This window comes from Eschrichtius robustus, chromosome 4 (assembly GCF_028021215.1).
Source record: "Eschrichtius robustus isolate mEscRob2 chromosome 4, mEscRob2.pri, whole genome shotgun sequence".
NCBI classification, from domain to species: Eukaryota; Metazoa; Chordata; class Mammalia; order Artiodactyla; family Eschrichtiidae; genus Eschrichtius; species Eschrichtius robustus.
In genome coordinates, this window is record NC_090827.1 from 115,925,597 (window position 1) to 115,944,296 (window position 18,700).

Sequence of the window (18,700 nt, forward strand, 5' to 3'; positions counted from 1 at the left end):
AAATAAATAAATAAATAAAAACAAACTCCCCCCGCCACCAAAAAAAAAAACCAAAAAACAAAGGTGAATGCAAGAGCCAGCAGTGTCCTAGAGCTCAAGGAGAAGTGGGCTATCCCATCACACAGTTCACGAAAGCCTCCACCATTGATTTCTCTATGAAATGTTGGGGATTTGCTTTAAAATAACTCAGGGTAGGGATGTATAGCTACCTCAAGATTGCCCACAAGCTGGTACCTACTGAAGCTGACGATGGGCACATGTCAGCACACTGTATGGGTGTCTCGACTATTGGGTATGTTTTTAAAATTCTGTAATGCAAAGGATTCTTCCAACTAGAGAGTCCTTAAGAAATAAGTCAGGAGCAGCCAGTGCATTCGCTGAATGAACAGAAGTAGATGGTCTTTGATGAGGAACGTTGGGGCAACGCTGTTTGTCTGCATCATTTTGGGTGGCTTGGGGGTTTTACCTCTCGTGTTTCTGGATAAGGAGGGTCAGCTGAGCAGAAGCAGTGCTAAGCAGGCCCTGCACACGGGTCTCTGATGACTGTATGTTCTGGACCAGGTACTCCCTGTGGCCAAATCTTTTACTGAGATGGTATCTCTTACTAGCCTGGAAAAAGTCCATTAACTCTTCTACATTCTCCTGTTTAAAAAAAAAAAAAAAAATCAAGAAAGTATGCTTAAATAAAATTTAAAGAAAATTCTTTCTAGTCAGTTAAAATATTACATTTCTTTTCTGAAGAAAATACACGGGAATAGAAGCCCTGGGATTAACACCTTAAATGTCCCTGCCCCGAACAAAGGCTTAGAAGAAAATTACATACTAATAAGAAATCAGGGCTTTGAAAAGTGCATTTGAGACCCAGATGGTAAAGAGTTATCAAAACAACTTTGCTTCCCTAGGAATGGAATATAAATTTCACTCAGGCATCCTTCACCCATGTGCACAGTCACACCTGTGGCGCTCCCCAAACACAGCACCAGGACAGGTGCTGAAGCTCTGGGATAAATTAGCCACTGGCTCTGACCCCAGAACTCCCACACTCATGGAGGACACGAGATGAGCCTGGTCACAGAGTAGCAAGAAGAAGTTCTTATAACATACAAAATGCATAAGAACCCAAGCAAGCACAAGAGAGTAATAATAGCCTTGCATATACTGGGTGTTTTTGCTGGGCCTGGCACTGGACCCAGAGCATTTCTCGTCTTTTGTAACTTAATTTAGGGAGAGGATACTATTATCCCCATTTCACAGATGAGGAAACTGAGTCCATATCACACAGCTGGTAAATGACCGAGCAGGGATTTGAACTCAGCCATCTAATTCCAGGGCCTGTGTTTTTAACTTCATAATAGGCTGTCTCCCAAATCCAGCTTCAACCAGTAGCATAATAATTAGACCAGCAGTAATTAAACCCATGGTAATTAAAACATCAGCCTCAGTGTACTATCCCACTGACCGGCTCTGCTGTCTTTTTTCCATCTGGGGAAATACTGTCCATGCAGTGGGTTACCCGAAAGTTCAACATTTTGTTCAATAAGAAACGTATGGTGTTTTCCTTTCCACACAAAAGATGTAGTCTCTCCAGGTCCAACACCTGAGGATTTGCACTCCCCTGACAGTGAAAAGCAGAATGGTCGGTGGGATGTGGCCAAACGCCAGCTTCTCTCTGAGAGTTCCTGGCAGCAGAATCAATACAGCAGGAACACTGTGGTGACACTTCTATCCTCTACAGAGCTGGATCATGTGAGTCAGCTGACCTGAGCCCTTGACGTCGGGAAGCTCAGAGTCGGGATCCTCAAAAACTAACCTGTCTGTGCCTTGGGACTGTCACCAGGGCTGTTACTTTTTTGTCCCCAGTATTATTAACAATAACACGTGTTCTTTCCAACATGGAGAGTCAGCCACAGCTTATCGTGAGGAGCGGGAAAAATGACAGCAAAATCTGTTAGTCCCTAAGTGATGCTGTGGGGTCTGAATACCTAGCCAGGACTTTATTTACTCTCCTAAAGTTTTACTGGGAAAAACCAAGAGCAAAACGGAGAGGCTGGCTAGCTCTCTTCATGCCAAGATGCCCAGTGCCTTCTGACAGTGGTCCTCTCTTTCCAAAAGGCCCACGCGGGCCGCCTGGTCTCCTCCTGGGACAGCCCTGATCTGTTGCAGCTCTCACTCACGAGGCCTGTGCCGGGACCAGAGATCTGGTGCATTACTGCACACCAGTGACGTACTGTGTGTACAGGCACAGGTAAAATGCCTCAGGCAGGCCTCATAAAAATAGTGACAGTCTCATAAACTATTTTCACAGTCATCTAGGAATTTATTCAGTCTGGGTTAATGACACTCACACTCAAGCTTACAGGCAAAAACACCCACAAATTCACCTAAGAAAATCGAGACAGAGATCATAAACCCTAGGCATACATCACCACACACATGTGAACACATGTACGTATATGCACATATATATTTATATTTTTAACCACTATATATACTAAAAATATATTGTGCCAAGCACTGGCTTTCCATGAATTAGATCCTTAAATCTCCATCATGCCCCTTTTAGTGTGGGGACTCTATTACCCCCATTTTACAGGTGAGGCAGCTGAGTCTCAGAGAAGTTAGGCAATTTGCTTAAATTCACAGAGCTGATGGGTAGTGGGCCTGGGATGCAAGTCCAGGTGAGCCTGAGTCTAAGGCCTGTGCTTCAAGCCCCCGTTTGCCCTGCCTACTGGAAACTCAGCCGCCACATCAAGAGGTCGAAGGAAGACAGCGTTAGCTCACTGGAACCCAGCACAAAAGAAGAGACAGGACTTAGCTCAGAAAGAGGAGAAATTTACCGGAACAGTTCAGGAAGGTGACTCCTCCATCAGAGAGAGCCTCATGTGAGGCATTACCTGTATTTTAGAGTAATCTTGCAGCAGCATTTTCGCTGCCCCTGGCTTCAGTTCCCCTTTGAAAATAGCACTTTTTATCTGGGTAAAAAAGGTATTGTGCAGTTCATTCCTCTGGAAAATGGCCAGCTGCCTGTGGGCCTTGGCGAAGTCTTCCTCCTGCTGCAGAGCAAGGGACCTCCTCAGGTGCTCCTGCTCCAGGCCATGGAGGGTCCGCAGGAGGCAGCTGCATTCGATAACGGACTGTGGAGAAGAGGGGGGCACGTGGGAGGTGACACACTGGTCAGGAATGCAAGGCACATGTGTGCAACATGCAAGCACACACGTGCATGCATGTGCACATGTACATACACACATGCGCACGCGCGCCGCCAACACACACGTGCACAGTGCATATAAATGCACCCAGCAGTAATGCACACACAAGCACACATGCATGCACGCGCACATGCACACAGAGGACACATACGTGCACCATCAACATACACACATGCAGAGTGCCTATCAATGCACACAGCAGTAATGCACAAACATGCACACACATACAGGTGCACACACATGCATGCACGGGCACAGACACATATGCACAGCACACAGACATGCACCACCAACACACATGTGCACACATACACATGCACAGTGCACATAAGTGCACACAAACAGTGCACATACATGCACAAAGATACAGGCACACACAGCAATACAAATACAGTGCACGCATGTGTGTGCACACCCACATGGAACACACACAGGCATACACACAAACTGAATCCCAAATTTGCCATGAGGAAGCTGCTAAACTCTGGGAAATGCTGTTGTGACCTGTCCTCCCTGTTATCTTAACGTTTTCCAGAACCATCTCAAAGAAAAAAAGTCACAAGGGTGGAAATTTTCAAATCAAACTGCCTGAAAATAGCTCGCAAAATGGAAACATCAATGGACTGTGCTGTTAGGCTCTCAAGCTTATTTCCATCATCTTTCATCCTTAACTTAGTTGAAGAGAAAAATACCAGCAATCAGGCCCAAGCTGATAACATTTTTGTTAAAAGGGAGGCAAAGAGGAGGTAGGAAGTGGCTCCTGGGATGCCTGCACTTTATGTGGTCCAGAGGCAGGACAGCAGGGGGTAGACACACCTTCACTAAGTTCCTGATGCATCTGCACTCCCATTACCTCAAAAGACTCATGCCGCGGGAGGGAGTGTTAGTCATTCCACGTGCAGAGGCGGAATTCTAAGAAGGCCCCAAGATTCCTGGCCCCCGGTGTAAGACGTCACACAAATCCCCTCCCTCTGAGTATGGACATAAACTTTGAATATGATGGGACTGTCACTCCAGTGGTCAGATTATTATGTGGCAAAGCTGAAGGGGTCTTCTCTTCTGGAGAGAAGTAGTTATTCACAGCTGACTTGATCTAAATTACGGAATGCAAGTCACCCACAATGAGGGTGTTGGGCCCCTGGCTCTGGGCATCACAGGGATGTTCTGCTACCAGGGGAGTAGCTGGTGCCCAGGTAGGTCCATTCATCCATCAAAGTGACCTTCTGTTTTGACAGTATGGAATTCGACAAGCTCCAAACCTCAATTATTTTAATTAATAGGAATGAAACAGGGGTGAAATCCATTTTACTCCTCACAGCCAGGACAAAAAGCAAGCACACAGCACACGTGCGCGCACACACACACATATGCATACACACATGCTTGAGTGCGCGCGTGCAAATCCTAAAACGTAATTATCTGTCCTTGCTTAGAATAGTATTTCCGCTGAAGAATAAGGCATGAGGAAATGATGTGTTTGTGTCACAGTGAAATGCTCCTTAAAATAACTTTTGATGGGAGTCCCCCCCATTTCCATGTACACTGCCCTCCTAAGGGGGTCCAGAGACCCACAGAAATGTGTTCATCCCCTGCTCTAGTTCAATCCTTCTGTGGCACAGATGAGAAGACTAAACCCTGAAGCAGGGGACACCACCCAGGCCTGCCAAGCAGGGGAGGTCATGTGAGGTAGCCTGGGAAGTACTGTACTAGGCAGCACTGGGGACTGGGGTAAAGTAGAGAGAGCAAGCCCTGCTTACGGGGTCAGCCACTGCTCAGCCCACCAAAGGGGGCTCTGCAGGACTATGCACCTGGTGTGGCCATATCGTCCCATTTTTTTAAGAGAAGCTGAAAGTCTGGATTTTCTATCCAAAATTTTATATTTTAAATATTGGCAACAAATGTGCATTTTTAAAGGTACATTAAAATAATGGTCACTCACCCCCAACTCCCTATTGAACTTTCCACTAAAATAGACTTCTCAGAGAAATGAGGCATGTTTATCCTTCGGCTTAAAATGCCTAAAAAAGCAACTTGCATGGAGAGATTGGGAGGCATGCATCAGGACAGGGCACTTCGATCCTGGTTCGAGAATCGCAGGCCTGTGCCAGGCTGTTCTGACAACTGCTATTCGCGCTGACTCTAGGCCATCAAAAATGTGAAATCGTGTCGGGAAATTATGACTGTACTAAATGACACTCCCTGCACTCAATTTAGCAAGCTGGGCAAATTGTGAAAATGTTTTATAGAAATAAATCCCCCAGAGATGGTTGCAGTGTAAGAGTTCTTGCACTTAAGGCATCTTTTCCTTTAAGACACACTCATAGGAGTTAGGAAGCCTCCGGCAGCTCAGGGCAGGATGCGCTGGTGCTGCCTCTTCTCCAAGTAGCTGGGAAGCACGTGGATCTGGAAGAGAGTCCCTCTACAAAGCACACACCCTGAACGGCCAGTGGCTGTTTGCAGGAAGCTGGGCAAGTCACCTCCCCTCTGGGCTTCTGTTTCTCCAACTTGAACTGGAAAGATTTCATATCCTGACTGTTTTATGTCATGGGCTTCTTTAAAGATTACACTAAATAATGAAACTGGATAGAACAGGGCTGACACTGCCAAGCATCGGTCTAAGTACTATACAAGTATTGACAGTCCTATATGACAGGCATCATTATTAACCCCAGTTTAAGGATGGGGAAACCGAGACCCAAGGAGCCTGAACAATGCACCTTCTGGAGGAACAAAGTGAGATCTAAACCTAAGCCACCTGCCTTCAGAGTCTATATTTGCCACTACCCTTAAGAGATTCTCCATGCAGAAATGCTTTACAGACTGTACGGGATCATATAGATGTTTAAATGTGAACAGATTTCATCGCTATACTAATTACTGGAATTCCTAAACTTTACTCAAAAAAAACTGATACTCCTCATTTAGCTTTTTTTAAAAAAACAAAACAAAACTAATACTTGGAGGAATAATATGGCCAAAATATTTTCATGCATTTTATTTAAAGATGACTACAATAAATGAATAGATGACAAAGTCATTCTAAGATGGAATGATTTGCACAGACTGGAAGGGAAATAGCTCTGCTAACTTTTGCAGCTTTATGCTATTTTTGGAAGTGGATTTGCTCAAATAAGGAGACTTGTCTCTGTACAGGGTGGCCTGGGGGATCCACAGTGATGGTGCCGCCCACCGTGACCCCTGCACAGAGGGAGCAGGAGGACACTGTGTGTCACCCCTTCTCCACGCCCCCAGCAACCAGTGGAAATAATGAGCAAACACTTAAAACTGCGCTGCCGCGGGCAGTCTTTGTAACGAAAGCATTGCAAAGGCAGAAGCCCACCAGGATTACGATGCACTGTTGTATGAGGGTGGCCGTGAGGCTTGGTGGTCGGGGCGAGCTGCCTGGGTGTGAGTCTTGGTCCACCCACGTGTCCTCAGGCAGGTGACCTTCTCCCATCTGTTTCCTCACCTGTATACGTGGGAGCCTATCAATTCCCACTTCACTGAGTGGGTGTGAATACTTGAAGAGAAGGTCCAGGTGATGTGCTCTGAAAAATTCCTGGCCTTCAGTGAATGCTAAGTGTGAGAGGGTTTAATGACATCTGTGATGGTAAGTGGAAACAACCACGATAGAAAGTTCAATGAACCGCATAAACCTTACTCTGTAAAAAAAAAAAAAAAAGTAAAAATAAAGCAAAAGGTTTATGGTGAAATCCGAGGACAGGAGTGGGGTCCCCTTAGCATGGTGGTGTCTCCAGGCTCAGACACACAGCAGGAACTCAACAAACAGGCTGAACGAATGTTTGTCTACTGTTGACTGGTGGAATGGGTTTCAATTTTTTTCTGGGTTTTTCTTTTCATGCTTTGGAGCTGGAGTTGGCAGACTTTCAGTAAAGGCCAGATAAATATTTTAGGCTTTGCAGGACACGTCAGGGTTCTGTCACATATTCTTTTTTTGTGTTTACTTTTTACAGTCCTTTAAAAATGTAAAAACCATTCTCAACTCAAGGGCCAGAAGAAACAGGCCAGGCAGGATTGGACTCATGGGTCCCAGTTTGCCAACCTCTGCTTTTGTGTACTTTCCAAGCCCCCCTCATTGAATGTGTATTATTTTTATCAGAAAAAAATATATAACAAATTGAGGAAATAAGAGAGAGAGAGAGAATGAGACTGTCTGGGGCTGAATCAGTGAACAGTGTGTTTAACACATTCTTTTTAAGTGCTGGACTCAAGGAAACACAGTGCTGACCTGTGCAATCATGGATGGAGATCAGAGAGCGGGGTCAGCCAGGGGAACAGTGGTGGGCTGAATGTTGCCCCCTCTCCAAAAAGATACATCCACATGGTAATCCCAGAACCTATGAACATGACCTTATTCGGAATAAGGGTCTTTGTAGATAATCATACAGGATCATTTAGCTAGGTCCTAAATCAAAAGATGAGTGTCCTTAAAAGAGACAGAAGTGGAGGTGACAGGGTCATGGGGCCACGTGAAGACCAAGGTCAAGATTGGAGGGATGCAGCCACAAGCCGAGGAACGCTTGGAGCCACCAGAAGCCGGCAGAGGCAAGGAAGGATTCTCCCCAAGAGATTTCAGAGGGGGGATGCCTGGCTGACTTCTGGACTTGATTTTGGACTTCTGGCCTCCAGAACTGTGAGAGAATAAATTTCTGTTGTTTTAAGCCACGAAGTCTGTGGTCATTTGTTACAGCAGCTACAGGAAATCCACACAGGAGCCAAACAGAAAATAAGGCACACCCTAAAATGAGATGTGTGTTGAGGCGAGGGGACCCCAGCTGCAGGGGAGTGGCTGGGGGTGAGACAGCGTGAATTGCGCCTCTCTGCTTTAGTGCCCAGCCCGTAGTCTGACCACAGGTGACCATCTGAGAGCCAGGCGCTGTCACCCTGAGAGCTCTCTACTCACTCCCAGAGGATTTCTGTGCACGGCTGCCAGTCTGCAGAATGGAAGTTAGGAGTTCAGAAGCTCGTTCCTAAGATGTTTGACCTCCCTAGGATGATAAATTTTCAGAACAGGTTATGTGGGCTCAAGTCACCGGAGTGAACCAGCCATCTCTTCCATGGAGGAAGGCAGAAATCAGACTGGATTTGGTGCGCCTGGGAAAAAACTCTGGCATGATTCCTTTCAAGACAGAAACTGACACTCTCTTAGGAAAATGAGAGCTGATCTCCGATCGACAGAGACCAGCCCCGGGAAGGCCGAGAGGCCAGAACTCCCAGAACCGGGCACTGTGCACGAGAGCCTTCTACAGTCCACACCCGGGGCTCCTTTCCTGCATTACTTCTTCCAGCCGCTCTGAGAGGGGGGCGCCCTCGGCCTTGACTCACAGACTTACAGAGGCTAGTTAAGGCCTTCCGGAGCTGAGCTGGAGTGTACTAGAATATGAGTCCAGGTTTGTCTGACTCCAGAGCCCGTGCTGGAGAGAACTTAGCGCGGTGCAGTCCAGACGGACACACATGTGCACTGACATCACAACCCCCCTGAGCTGTGCTCTCGTGGACATGCTTTTCTGTGAATGAAGCCATTCTACTCGTCCCATGACGTCCCACAGCACTGTGAATGTACCTCTATTACAACATGGCTGAATGAAATCACATTTGTTATATGCGGGTACCCTTCATTAGACTGTGAACTTCTCAAATGCCAGAACATGTCTCAGTGTTCTCTGTACCTTCACTGCCTAGACAGTAGTGATCAGTAAATGCTTTCTAAATGAATTCTGGGTGGATGGATGGAAGTGTAGATGGACAGGTGGATAGAAGGGTGGTAGGCGGATGGATGGATGGGTTGGGGGTTGGATGAATGGATGCATGGATGGGTGGTGAGTGACTAAATGGATGGATGGATGAGTAGATGGACAGATAGATGGAAGGGTGGTAGGTGGGGAGGATGGATGGATGGGTGGGTGCATGGATGAATGGGCAGGTAGATGTATGTATGTATGGATGGATGGATGGATGGATAAATGATGAAGGAGCGAGGCAAATGAAAGCCTTCCTTTCAAAGTTGCCTTACCCTCTCACTAACACGTTTCAGCATCTCTTCTGCTTCCTCCATTGCTGCCATCTCCCTCTGGTACTGGCTTTCTGTCTTCTTTCTTGTTTCCAGGTCACACTCAGCTGTCAAGGCCACCATCTTCCGATCATACTCGTCTTGAATTTCTTTCTCCAGCAACAGAAACTGCTTTTTGAAAACAGCACCCATCCTCCTCTCTACCTGAGGGGAGAGATGGCCACTGCTGGTCAGATTTTTCAGTAGAAGAGCAATGATATCTTTGCTGATTTGGGTTCGACAAGCTTCCAGATCTGAGTCTGCCCGATTCAGGGTTGCAATTTCCAGCCTGGGAAACACAAAGGTCAAGAGAATTCCATTACATAAAATCACAGCAGAAACCAAAGGTCCCTCAGAGCTCTGAGGTTTTAACTTATCTGTAAAGTAAGGTCTTTGTTTTTTCCTTTTCCCTCCTTCTCTTCCTTTTCTCCCTCTCTTCTGCTCCATCCAGTTGCTGAAGGACAGTGACTAAATTAGCAGAATATTATTTAGTAAATTTGCAGGGTACCATGCTGGAAACTACAAGGAATATAATTAATATAAGACATGGTCTTTGTCAACAAGCAGCAAGTCAACAAAAACAAAAAGACCAGGAGAAAAATGGTTAAATATTTGGAGGATTTGAAAAATTAAGTTCATTTTACTTTTTTCCAATTAAAAATTAATGTATAGATATGTCAAGTAAATGTAATGTAATACCCTGGATGGAATCCTGGAACAGAAAAAGGACATTAAGTAAAAACTAGGGAAATCTGAATGAGTATGGACTTTAGTTAATAATAATGTATCAGTATTGGGTCATTAATTTTAACAAATGTACCATAGTAATAGAAGATTTTAATAACAGGGGAAACTAGGTACAGGGTATGTAGGAACACGCTGTACTACCTTCTCAATTGTTTTGTAAATCTAAAACTGCTCTAAAAATGAAGTCTACTCAAGAAATACTTGTGAGATACTTCACAGGGTCACAGGTTCTAAAACTTGATTGTAATGGTGGTTGTACAACTATATATACTTACACATATATATCAGACTGTACTCTTAATGTGGGTGAATTTTATGGTATGTTGGTTATACCTTTATAAAACTATTACAAAATGCACAGGACAAAATTACGTCCATGATAGAAAAATCTGGAAAATAAACACAGAAAAAGATTTCATTCACTGTAGGTCTATCACCCAATCAGAACCAATGGAGGCATTTTGTTGTATTTGCTTCCAGTATTTTTTTTGTCTATACATATTTTTCCCATGGATGTATATTGTTTACATAGATGCAAGTACAGTTTTGTCCTGTTTTCAATTAATGTTGTAACAGGCATCTTCCAGTTGTATTTAAAAACTGTAAAAGTCTCCTTTATAATGGTTGCAAAATATTTCATGATGTGGTGTACCAAGATTCAATGAACCATTCTTCTAGTGGTGCACATTTGGGTTACTTGCAAAATTCAAAGTCTAAGATAACTTGAAGTGAACATCTTTGTAAAGAGTTTTTGATATTCACAATGATTTTTTCAGTATGATTTCTATAAAGGGAATCACTGGGTCAAATGCTAGCAATATTTTAAGCCTCTTAGGGCATCCTGCCAAACTGCTTTCCAGAAGTTCCCCAGCAATGCAGTAGGATCCTTATTTCACCCCTCCCTGTAAAATGTTTAAACATCTTTAATAATTTGATAGGAGAAAATGGCATCTGACTGTAAAAATATAAGGGTTTTAAGAAAACTTTATTATGGGGCTTCCCTCGTGGCACAGTGGTTAAGAATCCGCCTGCCAATGCAGGGGACACGGGTTCAAGCCCTGGTCCAGGAAGATCCCACATCCCGCGGAGCAACTAAGCCCATAGGCCACAACTACTTAGCCTGCGCTCTAGAGCACGCGAGCCACAACTACTGAGCCCGTGTGCCACAACTATTGAAGCCCGTGCGCCTAGAGCCCATGCTCCACAAGAAGAGAAGCCACTGCAATGAGAAGCCCGCGCACCGCAACAAAGAGTAGCCCCCGTTCACCACAACTAGAGAAAGCCCGTGCGCAGCAATGAAGACCCAATGCAGCCACAAATAAATAAATAAAATTTTTAAAAAATTATGAAAAGAAAAAAAAAGAAAACTTTATTATGGAAATTTTCAGGCACTTAAAGTAGGTAGAATAATCAGACTCCCAATGTAATCATTACTCAACTTGGAAAACTGTCAATATTTGTCAATCTTGTTTTAGTTACTCCCTTCAAAGTTTGCTTAGCATTTTAAAGCAAACCCCAGATTTTTCATTTTACCTTTAATTTCCTCAGTATGCATCGTTAACTGTCAACTGTATATATATATATACATACATACACAGACGTGCATATGTATGTCTATATATGTGTATATATGTTTATGTATATCAGTTTTACCTAACCTTGATGTCATTATCATATTCAATATCATTTAACTGTATCATATTTAAAATGTTAACAATAATTCCAATAATTAATATCAGTCATTATTCAAACTACCTCAAGTGTCCCAAAATAATTTTTACAGTTGAAAGTTTAATTCAAGAACCAAACAAAATCCCACAGTGTTGACTAAGTTCACTTTATTCTATATCATTCTGCCCTTCCATTTTCCCTTCCATGATTTGTTGGGGAAACCAGGTCATTCATCCTGCAGAATGTCCCACATTCTGGACTCGGCTGATTGCTTCCAAAGGGTGTCATTGTTCCTCTATCCCTTGTATTTCCACAAACTACTAGTTAGATCTAAGGTCTTGATTAGAGTCAGATTAAGTTTGTTTTTTTCAAATGTACCATAAGTAGTACCGTGTGCTTCCTGTAGGATCATACTATGGGTAAATATTAAGATGGATCACAGGTTCAAGTGGTGCCAGCATGATCCCTATATTATGAAATTCCCTATCTACCTTTCACCTAATGGCTTTAGTATGCATTGTAATTGTTACCTAGATCCATGATATCACTAGGGGTTGAAAAATCACACTTTCTAATTCTATCATTTCTTCTGTATTTTTTTAAGCTGGAATTCTTCACAAAGAACTTTCTCTCCTCAATAATGCAGTTACTCTGACATAAAGCTTATAATTATAATAGATGCTTGATTCTTTGCTAGTTAAAGAGCTGGTGTCATAGCAACCTCCAATGGTGACAAATGAGTTGGGGTCTGTTTGTTCATTGGTTTATTTGCTTGTTTTGGTATGAGAGCAAAAGGTTAATAAAACTTTTTCCAACTTCCTGAGAACCTGAGCTTTGGCTTTTACCTGAAAACCTCAGAAGGGCGAGAACATCAAATGTCATCAAAAATGATGCCTGATTGGTAAATTACATCTGGATGGGAGGACATGTAAATGAACCATAAATCCCTAACAGGGAAGCAGACACTGTGCTTTGAACTTCCCCAAGTGAGGTCATTCTTGGACCTGGGCATGTCCCTTGTGGAAACGCTGGAAGCCATGCCCGCGAGTTGTTACAAAAGATGCTGGCAACTTTGGGGTATGAAGCGTTTAAGCCAGGAAGGCTCCCATGGCTGCCTGGTGTAGACTGAACCTCCTTGCACTAGAGCTGTGTGACTTGGGGAGAAAATACGTCCTGGACAGCTATAGGTTGCAGTGTGACCTGAGGCAAGGGCACCCACAGAAGACTGTCTAACGCTGCTCTCACAGTGGACATGTACACTGTGTTCCTGCCCTCGAGTTACATAGAAGGGGTCAAGTGTGGCCTATGGGAGTCTGAAGGGTACAAATGTTGAGCTGAATCTAGGAAGACCCCCTGCCTCTGCATAGAATCACTATGAAATTGTATATATTTGGTGGGTTTCAATCGACTGCAGCCATTATTCTTTTTAATGCTCAAATTTTACCATCTTAGATCAAAATGTCTCCCGTGTCCTTTTGACCAAATTAATCCAGTTTTAAACAACAGCTCGTTCATTTCATTCTTTCATTTCCTCAACGGGTACTTACTGAATATGGCATGTGCGGAGAGTGTCTGCAGGTTATAAAGCAAGGAAAAAGCCAAGAGATGCCTCCAGGTGGTGTATGCATGGTTAAATATCCAAGAAACCAAACAAACCATGTTCCACAGTCTCAGAAAAGAATTACTTCTCTACTGAGACAGACAAAATAGACTTCACACCTTTAATGAAGCTTTTTGTGGTAGACAAAATAACTCCCCCCACCAAAGATGTTCATGTCCTAATCCCCAGAGGCTGTGAATCTGTTAGGTGACATGGTAAAGCAGAAATAAGGTTGCAGATGGAACTAAGGTGCTCATCAGCCCACCTTACACCAGAGATTGATGACAAGGTCTTTAAAAGTGGAAGAGGAAGGCAGAAGAGGAATGGGAATCAGAGGGAGATTCGATGAAGGAAGCGGGGGTAGGGGGGTAGGAGTGATGGGATCATCATCTTTGAAGATGGAGGCAGGGGTCACGAGCCTCGGAACGTAGGCAGCTTCAAGAGGCTGGAAAAGGCAACGAAATGGATTCTCCCCTACGGTTGGCATCTTGATTTTTCCTAGCGAGGCCCATATTGGACTTTGATGTCCAGAACTGTAAGATAATACATTTGTATTGTTTTAAGCCACCAAGTTTGTGGTCACTTGTTACAGCTGGATATGAAACTCATACACCTTATCTGACTCACTCCATCCATCATTCATTCATTCATTCATTTATTAACTTGTATAAGAAAATGGGTGGTTGCCTATTGGGTAAACTGCAAGTGCTTTACCAGGTACAAGGGGATTGAAATGAACAGGAGGACATTTCCCTAAGTTCTTTGCTCTTAAATCACTTCCTAGCTTAAGCGAGCTGGGTAAAGGACTCGACTTCCCCACCGCACAATGGGGACCATCCTCATAGGTAGTTGTTCAGGGCTAAAAGAGATATAGATATAGATAATACAGATATAGAAAATACATGGTGTGGAGTCTGGCATTTTGTTGTTTCTAAATGCAGTAGTTTCCTTATTCTTTTCTATTCTCTCTCCCAGGAAATTGGCGGCAGAAGAGAGTCGGTCCTCACAGCTCACCCTTCCCGATCCCCTGGGAACACAAGCTCACAGGCACTTTCTGTTTTAATAGTATTAATGTTAATCACCATGGATAAACTCTCAGAAGTAACAATAAAACTGTCAGGGTGTTCCAAAGCCATAAAAGAAAGAAAAATGTCCCTTTAAACCAATTAAAATAGCATGCAGTTAACGAAGGTATCATCTGTTAATTTCCCAAACAGCCACAGAAGAACGAAATGCATATTAAGAATGCATAGTTTGCATATAGGATTGGATCCACTGGTAAAATTCCCATCACCCCCTATGGTACTTTTAATTATTTAGACAACAATGAAATACACATATTTTCCCACTCCCCTCCCTTCCAAAAGTCCCTAGTGCCTCCATGAAACAAAGACATTTTGAGTTGCACAGACTGGACTTGGATTCTTAAACTTCTTTACTGCTTCAACAAGTTGGCAAAGTTAGCCAGATTCAAACGCTTCTTTCCTAGAGAACATTTAATTTTTTTCAGGTCGCAAAAGTGTCAGCTTTTGTCACTGTACTTTAGAGAGGAATGTACTTACTCTGGCCAGTTTTGCTGCATATACATCCTGTACAAGCGATAGCCCTCTTATAAATGAGTGATTTCACGTGGGAGTTAGAACAATGACCAGTACGGAGGGAGCACTTCATAAATATAAGCCATTAAAATGTATTAGTGGCTTTCCCATGATAACATCTTTGCAAAAGAAATGGCACAGCTTAACTTATCCAAGAACTGATTAATACTTTGCTTAGCTACTGACGATACAAAAGAAACAGAGAAAGACATGTGTCTTTTTCCTTATTTATTTTGTATATAAATGAATCAAGTTGTCACCAAATGGCAAGCAAGGTGTCAGAAAGAAACTACAGTAGGATTTGATACAGAAGGCAGTAGGTGTTCTCCTGAATGAGAAAGAGGACTCATTAACATGGAGAGTAATTCATTCAGAGTGAAAATGAAATGGCCATGGCCATTTTTTATAATATAAATCTCCATGTTGGCTGATGTAAGCATAATAGACCCACAAAAACCAACTGAGTACTAGTGAAACCGAAATTTTCCTCATAGGAGCCAATTTCCATGGCATCTTACTGCAGCAAGATTCCATGCAGGGACCATAAATCATATTTATATCCAATCGATTTGAGGGTCTGGACAATAAGAATTCAGGGGAAAATACCTCCTGGGTATCCTCACTGTCAAAACTGTAATGGCAGGTTAAATCAGAGTAAAACTAATTATTGTGTGTGAGTGAAACACTGGTTCAAGTTAGGATAAACCCTACATTTTTTAGTTTGGTATAAACTCAAATAGATTGTCAGATCCAGGGTCAGTATCCTTGTCTTTGACTTTTTCCTCTTAAAGATCTCTTGGTTTAGAAGTCAGCTTGGGCCCTCCCTCTCCAAGCTTGAAGCAGACAGGGGCTCATTAACTCCTTCCATCCTGGCGTTTCCACATCACTGCCCACTCCCCACCCCCTCGGTGGCCAGACCTGACGGGACAGCTCTGGAACAGGCGAAAAATGTAAGGGAGAGTTCCTCTCTCCACTTGGCCGTTTCCCAAGAGATGGTGTTTCACTATGTCTGAAAACATCATGAACTCGGGAGTCACGCCAACTTAGCTTCCAATCTCAGCTCCCCCTCTTAGGCGCTGGGTGACTCAGGTGAGTTATTTGATGTCTCTGATCCTAGATCCCTAGTTGGTTAGTAAGAATATTATCACCCATGTCAAATGAAGGCCATTGAGATACACATGAACTTATCTACAAAACAGAAACAGACTCACAGACATAGAGAACAGACCTGTGGTTGCCAAGGGCAAGGGGGTTGGGGGAGGGAAGGATTGGGAGTCTGGGATTAGCAGATGCAAATTATTATATATAGGATGGATAAACAACAAGGTCCTACTGTATAGCACCGGGAACTATAGTCGATATCCTATAATAAATCATAATGGAAAAGAATAGGAAAAAGAACATACTTATGTATAACTGAATCGCTTTGCTGTACAGCAGAAATTAACATTGTAACTCAACTATACTTCAATAAAATACATTCTTAAAAAAATGAAGGTCATTGAGAGGATTAATAGTGCCTTTTATGCACAGGCTTTGTTTTAATAGCTTGATGGATATCAAGCCATTTAATCCCCATGGTGATCTTATAAGGTAGGTGAAGAAACTGAGACACAGAAAAATTACCTTGTTGAAAGTCACAATGCTATTAGGTGGCAGAACTGGGATCTGAAGCCATGACATGTGGCTCCAGAGTCCTGGCTCTATACTCTGCCCCGCTGCCTCACACTGACACGCACAAAGCACTTAGCCGGTGCCCGGCACAAAACAGATGCTGGAAAATGTTACTTCACATTGTTGTTGCTGTGATTATGACCATCAGAGTCTTCCTTGGTGTCATTCTTTATGGCAAAGAAGAGAAAATTTGAAGGGAACATAAACAGATGGATAGATGGATGGAGAAGTGCAGAGATGAATGTTACATCAATAGGTAGATTACGTTTGGAATTCTTACTTGTATAGCTGGATCTTGCTCTACCTGGAGATTAGATGACAGTGATGGGAAAGAAAATATAAGATGGAACATTTAAAGACGGCTTTAGAAATGAGATCGACCCTGGACACCAGCTAAGTCATCTTCCCAACCAACGCCCAGGTGTCCTCATTATCTTTCCTGCAGAAGTCCCCCAGCCTCCACTCTGCACATGCATGGTGAGGGGTGCTAACTGCCTCTCCGGGCGGGCTTTCCATCGTGGGAGAGCTCAGACAGTCAGAATGGTCTTCTTCGTAATCCACTAAAAGCCACCTCCCTAAAATGTCTATTGTTGTTCCAGGTTCCACCATCTTCATGATGATTTCAGAGGTATCTGGCAATGGTGACCATGTGTGCACTATTTCCAATTGTGGGCAGATGACACAGGTTTACCAAGAGCAACAGGAGGCTGGCAAAGCCGGGGTCACTGAAAAGAATGGATTGAGGGTCCGAGATGGACGTGAGGTGAGTGCAGGTGGCCGGTGAAGGCATGGCAACGACCAGGAATCGGGTGGTGAAGGTGAGATGGAAAGAGGGGAGAGGTCTGGGAGAGAGAGGGGAGGGGCCCCAAGGAGAGGCCGTGTCGGGATGACGCCCACAGTTCACCAGGCTGTTTGCTTGCTCACGTGGAACCTTGAATGGAGACTCCTGGTTAAAGACAAGGAGGGCCTTTCAAGGACTACAAGCTGCCTACACTGAGACGGACGACTTACTGGTTTCCTGGAGCTGCTGTAACAGAGTCTCACAAACCAGGTGGCTCAGGACAACAGAAATGTCTTGTGTCACAGATCTGGAGGCCGGAAGTCTGGATCAAGAGGCAGGAAGCTATGCAGGGGGGTTCAGACCCACAGGAGCATCCTTCAGGCAGTGAGGGCTCGGAGTTGCAGATGAATGGTCCAGGGTAAGAGAGACAGAGGGCTGGAGGGTTTGCAGTTTTACACGGGGAACCTTGGGACTTGGCCCAGAACCAACTAGAGGATGCACGGTTTGGGCACACGGGTCTCTAGCAGAAGTTCTCGAACTATTAGGCATCAGAATGACCAGAATGACTTCATGTTAAAATGCAGATTCCCAGCACTACTCTCAGATTCTGATTCCGAAGAAATGGATTAAGGTGCTGTATTGGTTTCCTAGGACTGCCTTAACAAACCAGGTGGCTTCAAACAACAGAAATGTATTCTCTCCCACTTCTGGAGGCCAGAGTCTAAAGTCAAGGTGTCCATGGGGTTGGTTCCTTCTGAGGACCATGAAGGAGAATCTGTCTGATACCCCTCTCCCAGCTTCTGGTGTTGCCAGCAATCCTTGGCATTCCTTGGCTTGTAGAGGCATCACTAGTCTTTACCTCTGTCTTCACATGATGTTCTCCCTTTCTGTTTGTGTCCAAATTTCCCTCTTATAAGGACACCAGTCATACTGGCATCTTAACTTAATTGTATCTGGAAAGATTCTATTTCCAAATAAAGTCATATTCACTGGTGCTGGGGTTTAGGACTTCAATATATCTTTTTGCGAGGACACAATTCAAGCTCCAACAGCAGCCTCCCAAGAATGGAAGCCCCTCACTGTCAATGAGATATCCAAGTAGAAATGGGTTGACCATCTGTTGGGTGTACTAGAGACAATGGAATGGAGCAGGGCCCCTTGGTCCTTGCCCTCCATGTCCTCCACCTGCCTCTTGTCTATAGAAAAACCTTAGCCAAAGAATAAAATTAATCAGAGAGTGAGAAAATGCAGAAGCAAAGGAAAACAGTCAAACATGACCAAATAACAATAGTTCAGTCATTAAGCAAAGTCAAGGACTTTTAGTTCTTTTAGTTCTTCTTCAGACCACAA

The 18,700-nt window shown here is 43.8% G+C and overlaps 1 protein-coding gene across 3 annotated transcripts in view; it reads right to left on the reverse strand.

The window, feature by feature from the left end:
* Window positions 1-18,700, reverse strand: part of EVC2 (EvC ciliary complex subunit 2) — a 143,024-nt gene that overhangs the window by 59,152 nt on the left and 65,172 nt on the right. For all 3 annotated transcript variants that reach the window (XM_068543238.1, XM_068543239.1, XM_068543237.1), the window contains 3 exons: window positions 9,244-9,568; window positions 2,895-3,134; window positions 467-642 (listed from right to left, as the gene is read on the reverse strand). In XM_068543238.1, the coding sequence (XP_068399339.1) occupies window positions 467-642; window positions 2,895-3,134; window positions 9,244-9,568 (741 nt within the window). The remainder of the gene's footprint in view (window positions 1-466; window positions 643-2,894; window positions 3,135-9,243; window positions 9,569-18,700) is intronic.